The sequence below is a fragment of the Toxorhynchites rutilus genome, chromosome 1, assembly GCF_029784135.1.
Source record: "Toxorhynchites rutilus septentrionalis strain SRP chromosome 1, ASM2978413v1, whole genome shotgun sequence".
Classification (NCBI taxonomy): Eukaryota; Metazoa; Arthropoda; class Insecta; order Diptera; family Culicidae; genus Toxorhynchites; species Toxorhynchites rutilus.
The window spans coordinates 185,649,750-185,661,168 of record NC_073744.1 but is presented as its reverse complement, the minus strand read 5'-3'; the positions used below and the strand labels follow the sequence as shown (position 1 = coordinate 185,661,168).

The 11,419-nt window shown below is 41.7% G+C and overlaps 1 protein-coding gene across 1 annotated transcript; it reads right to left on the bottom strand.

Annotated features, from left to right (window-relative positions):
- Window positions 1-7,522: 7,522 nt before the first annotated feature.
- On the bottom strand, window positions 7,523-8,676 carry LOC129763234 (uncharacterized). Its single transcript, XM_055762108.1, has 2 exons — window positions 8,058-8,676; window positions 7,523-7,986 (listed from the first exon to the last, which is right to left on the bottom strand). Exons 1-2 carry the CDS (start codon window positions 8,674-8,676, stop codon window positions 7,646-7,648), a joined length of 960 nt encoding a protein of 319 aa, XP_055618083.1. The 3' UTR covers window positions 7,523-7,645.
- Between the last annotated feature and the right edge of the window lie 2,743 nt (window positions 8,677-11,419).

Sequence of the window (11,419 nt, the reverse complement as noted above, 5' to 3'; positions counted from 1 at the left end):
AGAAAGCAAAAGTTTCACTGGGAACGTTAGTGCCATCCAAGAAGAAGAAGAACAACAACACCTAATACTATATGTAGAGCATATGGAAAATCACTTTTTCAAATATTCCTCCACATTTCCCATTTTGACGTAGGACTACGTCTAACCGCAAGATATAGGGGGTGAAATGAAAATCTAGGCACTGAACAAGTAGGAAAAAATGCAACATTTGGAACGCTTTTAACTCGAGCATTTCTCAATAGATCGCAAAGGTTTTTGCATCAATTGATAGGAAATATATCTACGCATCTATCATAACGAATAACATTTCATTTTTCTTGAGATAAATAATTGAATAATTGTGAAATATCAAGCATTGTCCAAATGCACTATGTGCCCATTTTTGATTGGTCCGTTTTGTGCTCCTCAAATCGTACCGACCAAAACGGGCTACCAGAGCAGCAGCGAAATAGAATGAAGCACGATTGGAAAGGAAAAAAAAATTTCAACGAAACATTGGTCGCAGTCTCACACATGCGTAATTCTCGAGCCAGCCAGTCAGCTTAAAAATCCCCGCTCCGCTGCCGTAACGATCATTCTCATTCAAACCGTACACCGCATCGGTTCGCATCACAACACATCAACAAACCAACCCAAGCAGCCATGTCTGGACATGGTAAAGGAGGAAAAGTGAAGGGAAAGGCAAAATCCCGCTCGAACCGTGTTGATCTGGAGTTCCCCGCAAGGGTAGCTAGGCCGAGCGCGTTAGTACCAGTGCACCAGTCCACCTAGCCGGCGTTATATAGTTTCGGCCGCCGAAGTGATCGAGTTAGCTGGCAAAGCTGCTCGCGACGATAAGAAAACCCGCATTCGGAACAGAACACATTCGGTTCGGTGGACATCAAGACAACAACAGGCAGTTGCAGCGAGTGGCGAGTGGCAAACGCAATCGCAAAACGGCATCAGGTAGCAGAAGAAAAAAGTTTGTTCTTTATACAAACTGCTTTGGTGGCAAATCCAGAACAAGGCGGCATCGAGGGCGCTCGAAATGGGTTTTTTTTCAAAACCACGAATACTAAGTTTTCTAAATTGGAACCATTCCATAAAACACGGCGCTTATCAGGGCCATTAAACCTTTCAAAAAAGAGTTTACGAAATACAGTTCAATGCATTCTAAAATAATATCCAAAATAATAATAAAACACAAATTGATTTATTCATAATTTGTTTGCCAGGATCTGATGAGTATGTGAATTTGGCAGTTGTTCTGAGCTTATTGATAGTTAAGGGACTTTCCTGATTATTCAATTTTCATTAATTCTTAAATTGTTTCCAGATTGAAAGTACAGTAATTTACAATTAGTTCGACATTTAGCTAATTGGACGGACATGTAATGCGACATATTTAGTTGGCCATTTTTGTAAACATAGAGATCCAAATTATGACCCCACATTGAAAATCGACACTGTACCACTGTCATCGCAAATGTTCAATTACAGGTTAGAATCGTCTCCAATGCGATACTGAGTGGTGGTGCTTCGGCACGTCGCATTGAATGTAATTTACTGTACAACATGTCACAAAGCTGGATGGGAAGAAATTTTCCAACTGTGAAAGCTGTGGCGAGTGGCAAATGCAATCGTTAAACAGAAAGGTTAAGCCGAACAAGATTGGGATATCGAGTGATAACAAAACAATAAACTCTTTAGATTGAAGATAATTTTGTGATCCTGAAAAGGACCCTTTTTAGCCTGCATGTGAATCCAACGAGCGAACAAATCGTAATGAATGTATTGTTTTGCCATCGCTGCCTTTTAACGCTCATTCGTTCGTCTCGTTGGACTCGCCCCTTTGGCTGAGTCTGCCGATGTGTCTCTATCCTGTGAGTGTGTACCGCTAGAGTATGAAACGCGCGAACCCCAAATAATATCTCATTTTCTTTCAACCTTAAACCAGTGTGGTTGTACGGCATCGTTTAACATGGCATCGCATCAACGGATTGGTGCCGGAGCACCAGTATACCGAATAGCGGTTATAGAATTTTGGCCGCCGGAGTGCTCGAGTTGGCTTGCAAAGCTGCTCACGACAATAAGAAAACCCGCCTACAGAACAGAGCACATTCGGTTCGGTGGCAACAATCAGTTTCAGCGAGTGGCAAACGCAATCTCAAAACGGCAGCAGGTAGAAGAAGGAAAATGTTTGTTTATACAGACTGCTTTGGTGGCAAAACCAGCCACCGTAAAACACGGCGCCTTTCATGGCCATTAAGCCATTCAAAGAAAAGTTATTAAAAGTTATTCACAATACCAATGCATTCTAAGGTGACATAATATGACATATAATATGAACTGAATTATTTTGTTTATGCTTGTTTTTGAACTTATTGGTGGTTGAGGTCTTTTAAATTGATCATTCAGTTTTCACAAACCCATACATGGTCTCCGAATTAAAAGTGGCTCCAAATTACAACACATTGTATGCAGGATGGCATTAACGAATTTTCTCGGTAGCAAGAACTGCTTTCTTTAGTTGATAACTGATGTTGAAAATTGACTGACGTTACATCTGCATTGTATAGAAACATAACTAAGGAGCAATATGATGAGCTATGCATTTCCTGCTACTCTGTTCTTATTTTAAAGGACTTTAATTCGAAGGTCATCCGTCCCTGTATTCACATTGATTTTTCAGAACGTTTATAGCTCGTCTATTCCTCGACAGATTGTAGAGTTCGTCTCCAAAACCTCAGTTCTTTTCATTTTTATTTATTTTGTTTGCGGAGACTACAAATATTACAATTCATTCGTCTCCGAAACCACAGTTTAAGGTACGGTAATGTGCTCAATGAACTGACGACCACCTATGCATTCCTTATCACAGCCATCATTTTGATTGTACGATATGTGCATACGCCGAAAAATGCCCGGCGTTGAACATTTAATGAGTACAAAGCCTTCAGAAAAAAATCAAGAATCAAGTTTGTAAAAAAAACGCAAAAACACAACACCAAAGGTTCTTTTCAGAACCCCCAACATGTTCATAAAGAGTAAACAGTAAACCATCCATTTTTCAGGTAGATAGGATAGGTATTCACGTAGGAGAAGAAAATAAAACAATAATATGAAATACATATTTAGCAAAAGCTGTCCCCTTTGTATAGTCCTACGTCACTCCGGTTATGTCCCCGACATTACCCACCCGTCTTTTTTTCTCCCCGCATGAGCTTTCCTTGGGTACAAATGAACACAACAAAACAGACAGCTCACCTTACTTGCAATATAAAAATGCCCCCGACTTGCATATATTTGCAATGCCGATTTCCCCCGGGTACCTTGGTTTATATGTTTTTGTTAGGGAACACTTTTCGGTGGGAACAAAAGTTGCACCTACTTTCATGTATTTGCAATGTCGATTTCCCCAAGGCAGCTTGGTTTTGATGTCTCTGTTAGGGAATACATTTCGGTAGGAACAAAAGCTCCCCCTACTTTAATGTATTTGCAATGCCGATTTCCCCCAGGCAGCTTAGTTTTGGTGTCTCTGTTAGGGACCCGCCGCATGTGTCGTCAATTTCGACCAATCAGAAGTGGGTATTTCCGTTAGGATAGAGGTTGACAATTTTCAATTGTTCGATAGTTTGTTTCATGTCATATATTATTTTCACAAAATATAAAAAATTGTTATGTAGTGCCGAAATTGATTGACGCAAAAATTTCATCAATCCATCAAGAAATGACTGAGCAATAAGCGTTTGAAATTAGACCATTTTCACGATGTACTCGATTTTCGATTTTCAATTTGTACCCCAATATGTTCCCGAAAGACGTAATCCTACGTCAAAAAAATATATTAGGCTGTCAAAAAAGTCCTGCGGTATTTCCGCGAGGTGTCGTTGTAAGCGCGTAGTTCTAGTTGTATTCATTGTATCGAGTCATACTATAGCTTGTTGGAAATTGGAATTGGAATTTTGCGCGCTATAATATAGTCCTTGACAGTGTTTTGCTTGGTTAAGTCGTTCGTGAGTTATAGTGTCGCAAATATGGAGCAAAATAAAGAGAAAATCCGACATATTTTACAGTACTACCATTACAAAGGCAAAAATGCATCTCAAGCTGCCAATAACATTTGTGCAGTTTATGGACCCGATACAGTTTCCATTTCCACCGCACAACGATGGTTTCAACGTTTTCGTTCTGGTGTAGAGGTCGTCGAAGATGCGCCACGCTCCGGAAGGCCTGTCGTTGAAAATTGCGACAAAATCGCTGAATTAGCCGAGAAAGACCGGCATAGTAGCAGTCGTAGCATCGGCCAAGAGCTGGGGATAAGTCATCAAACCGTTATTAACCATTTGAAGAAGCTTGGATTCACAAAGAAGCTCGATGTATGGGGGCCACACGCGTTGACGCAAAAAAACATCTTTGACCGTATCGACGCATGTGAATCGCTGCTGAATCGCAACAAAATCGACCCGTTTCTGAAGCGGATGGTGACTGGCGATGAAAAGTGGGTCACTTACGACAACGTGAAGTGCAAACGGTCGTGGTCGAAGCCCACTGAAGCGGCTCAGACGGTGGCCAAGCCCTCATTAACGGCCAGGAAGGTTCTGCTGTGTGTTTGGTGGGATTGTCAAGGAATAATCTATTATGAGCTGCTTCCCTATGGCCAAACGCTCAATTCGGACCTGTACTGCCAACAACTGGACCGCTTGAAGGTAGCACTCATGAAGAAGAGGCCATCTTTGATAAACAGAGGACGCATTGTCTTCCATCAGGACAACGCCAGGCCACACACTTCTTTGGTGACGCGCCAGAAGCTCCGGGAGCTCGGATGGGAGGTTCTTTTGCATCCGCCGTATACTCCGGACCTTGCACCAAGTGACTACCACCTGTTTTTGTTCATGGCGAACGAGCTAGGTAGTCAGAAGTTAGCCTGTGAAACCTGTGAAAATTGGCTATCCGAGTTTTTTGCCAATAAGGAAGCGAGCTTCTATAACAGGGGTATTATGAAGTTGGCATCTCGTTGGGAACAAGTCATCGAACAAAACGGCGCATATTTGACTTAAAACAGATGATTGTAACTAATTTTATGAACAAATTAGAATTCAAAAAAAATACCGCAGGACTTTTTTGACAGCCTAATGTATTCATAAAACACATTGAATGCATAGAGCCTTTGTAAAGAACACTAGCTTTGTCATATATTCCAATGAACACTGCACCATTTGTCATTCATTGGGTATTTTACTCCAAAATGAACCTCTCACGTCAGGGCAATAGCCTTCGGCGATACGGTGAATTGGGTCATGTGACTTTGAGGAGTTCATTGCTGTCACATTCCATTCGCACAGGAGAATCAGGCCCAATTTGACGAAAACCAGGAGCGTCTCGTGAGTAAACTGACTAGTTGTGCACCTAGACGGTGAACGAGAGAAACCCAAAATTTGATAAATTTCCTCCCAACATTGCAAAAGAAAGGGGCTAATTAATACTCGAATATTGTTTTCTTTATCAAAGAATTTTAGTGGATTGACTGAACTATTTCGTGTTTCCTCATATTTCAAACATTTTTGAGTCTAACGGCCTGATTCTGCGTGGCGTGTGAGGTGAGATAACAATTGTCACGTATGTCACGCGATTCCACCAGGCGTATGCCGTGAGAAATCTCACTTGAATGAACTCTCACCGTATTCCCGCTCTCAAATATACGTGACGATTGTCACATGAACTGGGATTTCTAGGTGACAATCGTCGATATGTCTTGTGGTGTCGACAGAACAAAGGGGGTTATTCCGACAGTCTGTTTACGACGAGACAATCGGCCTTATTCTGCGTGGCGTGTGAGGTGAGATGACAATTGTCACTTATGTCACGCGATTCCACCAGGCGTATGCCGTGAGAAATCTCACTTGAATGAACTCTCACTTTATTCCCGCTCTCAAATATACGTGACGATTGTCACATGAACTGGGATTTCTAGGTGACAATCGTCGACATGTCTTGAGGTGTCGACAGTGCATGAAAACAAATGAAAAATTGAAGAGGAATAATAAGTGTTTTTTGGGTCGTATAGAATCGATAGTAATGGTATTATATGTATCAATAAATTCAATTTATCTTCAATTTTCACAGTACGAGAGACAAATTGCAAGTAGTTTGTTTTTTTTTGTTGTGAAAGCGGTAGTGAGTCTGTTATTCCTCAATTGGACGAATAAGCACACCGAAATTATTTTCATTTCATGAAATCTATTTATTTTCTCTAAAATGTATCTATCACATGGATCTTGTGTTTCATCTATCTATCCGCGAGTCATCGTCACCGAACTGCATATCCATTTCAGAAGCCGTGGTATATGCCCGAGCCGGAGCCAGAGCAACAATTTAACACTGAGAGTGCAGAGAGCAGCAGCAACTACGACCAAAACAAACAAAAATGCTAAACTTTACAGGATGCCATCAACTGTTTCACCAAATCTAAATCAAATACCTGCAAATTCGGCAGAATGTCCTGATACACTAACAACAGGCCAGGTTAAATCAGATCTATAGATACGGTACTGACTGCAGCAAAACAAATATCTGACCTCTCTGAGCGAAACAAATACAATTCTGGGATGCCAGATGTTTTTTCTCAAATATATGCGATAAAAATCTGAAATATTTGTAAATATGTGCTAATGTCTGACATACTGACCAGCTTCGTTTATCATATGGAATCAATAATGTTTTGTCACTATTTTAAATAGCCTGCAGCAGGAATAAAAGGTTATGATAAAAGTTAAATGTCTACAAATTCGTGAACACATGTGCGAATGTGGCATCTCTGATCAGATTTGGCAACCAGCAGAATGAACGCCTTGTCACTTGCTGTTCATCCTCTCACATACATCAAATGAACCTCTCACGGCATCCGAAACGACTGTAGGAATAGAGTGAGGAGAGTTGCGTGATGGTGATGTGACAATTGTCATCTCACCTCACACGCCGCGTAGAATCAGGCCGTCTATCTTGAAGATAAAGGCGGAGCAGAAGAATACCGTTACTTTAAATCAACAAGGTGAACAAACACATCAAACAAACTAGACGATTTGACTGATTCATCGGCGAGCGCGGCCAAATGGTCGTTGAGCCAGACGTGCTACTCGTCTGTTTTTAGTCGAGCTCGGCTTCTGGAATATGAAAACAAACGAGACGAGCGCTCGTTTGCTCGTCTCGTCTTCTGGAATAGGGCCCTGTAAAAATCGATTATTAGAGACTTTCGTCAATAAAGACCGATACTTTTATGAGACAGGCATTATGAAGCTGCCTTTAGATTGTCAACAAATTTTACAGCAAAACGGTGGATATTTGATCCAAATCGGACAATCCGAACCATCTTAAATAAAGTTTGAATTTCATGCAAAAAAATGGTTTTCTTTTCCCCCAACCTAAATTCGGTTGTCACTCGATCTCGAGAATTTCGAAAAAAATAAAGCCAATTTCCGCTGAGAATATGGGTCGGTATTAAATATATTTATAAATTAATTTTCATCAATTTTTGTTTTCGCTGCTGATGTTGACTTACACTCTATATAAATATTCTTACCCGCGCAAATTAACCTACTATTTAATTCGCGATACCATCACCAGGGCGTGAAAATAAATTATCGCTTCCTATCTGTGCGCCAATTATTCAATACCTTCCGTAATTCACCAAAGGGCTCGGTCTAAAATCAATCCTTGCGCGCTCGGCGGAATAACCTTCGTCGTAGCGACGCATAAATCCATCCCTATCATCCGTCGGATAATCATAGATGTACTCTCTTGGATCCTCGTAAACGACGATTCGCGACTGTCCGGTGGTGAAAGCTGGTCGTGGCTCGTAGAACGAACGCCGCTGGTACAGATCGTCATAATTGTTGCGCAGTGGAACCACCGGTGGAAGATGTGGCATCGGGTGCACTTCATGACCGTAACCTCGTACATGCTGATCGCGATCGTCGCGATATCCGTCCCGGTAATCGTGCTGATTTCCTGATTTGGTGAGACAATCATACATTTTCACTAATCATCCGAACCACAATCACATGCTTCGATTTGCTTACCTCGATCGGCTGCAGATTGGCGATGAAAGTCACGAACTCCTCGCTGCTCGACTCCCCCGAAACGATCATCTTGCCAATCCCGCAGTTGGTTATTCTTCAGCTCTTTGTTGTAAAGATGATCATTGTAATCGTTTTTCATGTTCTGCCTATTGTCGAACACTTGCTTCCCTCCGCGGTCATCCGAGTCCTCGTAGTACGAGCTTTTGCTTCCATTCTCATCCTTGTGGTAGGAGTTGGTGAATCCAGACTTCACATACTTCCGGTTGTGCGATTTATCCGCCTCGTAATTCTCTCCCGTGGAGAGCTTGACTTTGTCCATGGAGCCACCCCGTGCCGCATCCGCTATCCGGTGGCTGTTAAGTTGATTATCCAGCGTGTGATAACGGGCGGCGTCCGCCGCGGAATTGATGCTTTCGCCGGCATCGAACGAGTGATCACTGTTGAAATTCCGCAAATCTTTACCCCCCTCGGCCGCTCCCTTACTGGAGGCACCCTTCGATACCGACGATTCCAACACAACGGCCGTGCTGTATGGGTAATTATTCGCATACGGGTGGGACACCACCAGCTGCAATCCGACGAGCAGTAGCAGCAGCGGCGCGGCACACTTCGGAATCATGCTGTTTGCGGGAGAGGTCACTGAAGCACACTGATGCCCTCAACCGGTAGCGACAATCCTATTTATAAGCCCTCGATCAGAGCGAGTACGAGTTCTGTTTGAAGCTTTCCGCACAATCATCCAAAGACACACCAAACCGTAGGGTATTCAAATTTCGTTACGGATTTTCTTTTGTCTCCAATTTTTTTTCCTCAATTCAACCGCCACCTTTGAGCATTTAATCGCGACGACAGAGGAAACAAGTCGATACCCGTGGGATCGATGGCAGAAACATTAATGAGCGCAACGTTTGAGCGCTTCTGCTCTGTTATCAGTATTGTGCATTCGTGATCTAAAGAATATTGCTCCCAAAAAAGTTAACTCGCGCAGTTGCAAATTCCAACGGTGTGAATTTCTTCCACTGGAATTATTCGAGAAGCTCCAAGAAGAGCAAAAAAAAAGCGAACCGAGTCGACTGAACTGAATAATACGCGTTAAATCGATCCGTGAAAATCAATTAGCGTTAAGTGCTTTGGTTGAGGTTGACCGGTGCGAAGTTAGGGTTTTTCCCTCTAATTCTACAAGCTTCTTTCGATCGTTCAATGAGCTGCATGCATCAAGGACCTCGTCGCGAAGTTCCGTTATTGCTTAGTAGTATTTGTGAGCCTCCCGTTTATATTTTTTTGCTAAGCGCATTTTGAATTCTACGATTGGAAGTAATTGTTAATTGTTGGATTAAATGACTGGATTTGGTTGATAAAAGTAGGTCAAAACTTAACCGTCATCTATTCATTTTGTTGGATTTCTGCTGCTGGAATTTCTCACCGATTTTGCGCTATATATCATTCGATCTGGGATCCAGGAGAATGATGTATCGATTTGATTCCAATTCAACGAGGTCAATGGCTGGCATTCGTTGTACGATGGGAAGTTCTTAACACTAAACCTACCACGAGGGGTCCAATGACCCACTTTAAACTTTTAGTCAAAATTTTCTTGCAAATTACATTGTCACAACATAATTTGCTTACACAACTTTTCTTAAAACATACATCGAATGTATTTTTCAGTGTGTACTCCTCTCTTATAATTTTTTTTTTACTGAGAAATATATGTAATCTGTCCTAACTACCGCAACGGGTCATTTGACCCTTGCAAACATTCATATGATATCAGAAAGATTTGTATGTGTGGTTGTGACAGAAAACCATTGCATTACACATTTTTGCTATTGCTTTATATATTTTGTTGTATTTCTGAATGAATAGTAAATGATTAGATTAGTAACCATTCCAAGCTTCAGTGATATTTTGCGTGTCAAAAATTGTAATTTCATTATATTGCTAATAATTGTTATCATAAAATATCGAAATATACAGAAGAAGTATGGTATGCTACGTTTCTCAACAAAACTATATAAATCGAGTCATTGTTCACTAACTATTCATAAAGGGTTACTTGACCCGATGTGCTAGGAATAGGTATACATGAAACATCGGTAGGTTTAGTGTTAAAATGGTGAATACTAGTTTTTTTTTTTTTTCCAAAATATATTTTTTATTAAGGCACATGTGGCGTTAGCCTGACGGGGCCGGGAGTCCAATATTTTGACAATTTTTGTCTTACAACTATGTTAGTAATATGTAACCGATTACTCGCGGTTGGCTCGAGGTTAGTATTACAAGTGTTCTCATAATTGGTATGTTGCAGTCTTCGATGCTCTGTACGTGTGCCCGACATGGGATACCTCCTATTGGGATGCAGCTGACCATTAATCAGCAACGCCCCCCTAGTCTGTACCCCATATCTAGCGTGGTGCGTCTTTCTCGACTCGAGGAATCCAGGATAGAATGGTCACTAGCCGGCGCAATCATCAGTTCGTGTAGAGTTGTCATGAGCGGTACAACCTTTCGCTCTTGTTGAATCATCAGTGGACTGCACAACCTTTGGCCCGTGCATCTGTAAAGAGTGTGTGTATGTATTGCCGCGACTAAGTAAAAGTTTATCGATCGGATAGGAGGGATATGAAACGGGGACACAACGAAGGAAACATCATTAAACGTTGACATCGGCGTTTCTGAGGAACAGGTATAGATGAAGCAGAAGATCAGGATCCCGGCTACCTAAGATATCCCGGACGGGGATATCCGATTGTCTGCCTTTTGCTCTCAGTGCTCTAGAGAGCTGAGAGCGAGCAGCATGGATTGAGATTGTTTGCTGCGAGCCCAATGCGATAGAGATGCGCGTTTAGGTTGTAGTGATTGGACATAAGCCGAGATATCACGCGAATGAAATCACGACCTACATTCAATCCCTTGAACCATGCACTCGTCGAGACCTTAGGGATAATCGTGTGTAACCAACGACCGAACTCATCTTCAATCCACATGCGCTGCCAACTAACGAGTGTGTCCTGACGAGGAATGTGAAAAAATTCATTATAGGCAATTTGCCTTTCAAAAAGTGTGCCTTCTGAAGCGCCCACCTTAGCTAGCGAGTCCGCTTTCTCATTCCCCGGAATCGAGCAATGAGAGGGAACCCATGCTAAGGTAATCTTGAATAATTTTTCGACCAAAACACTCAATAGATGTCTTATTCTTGTTAGGAAATAAGATGAGCGTTTATCAACTTTCATTGAGCGGATTGCCTCTATTGAGCTGAGACTCTATTGAGTGAATACTAGTTGGGCGATGAGAAATTTCAAATACTTATTTCTCAATGAATTTGTTTTTTTTTTGACGTAGGACTACATCTAACAGAAAGA

Excerpts from the sequence above, each read along its gene's own strand:
- LOC129763234 (XM_055762108.1), bottom strand. The coding sequence starts at position 8,676 with ATGATTCCGAAGTGTGCCGCGCCGCTGCTGCTACTGCTCGTCGGATTG. Across the intron at positions 7,987-8,057 it reads CCAATCTGCAGCCGATCGAG|GAAATCAGCACGATTACCGG; the intron begins GTAAGCAAATCG and ends TCACCAAATCAG.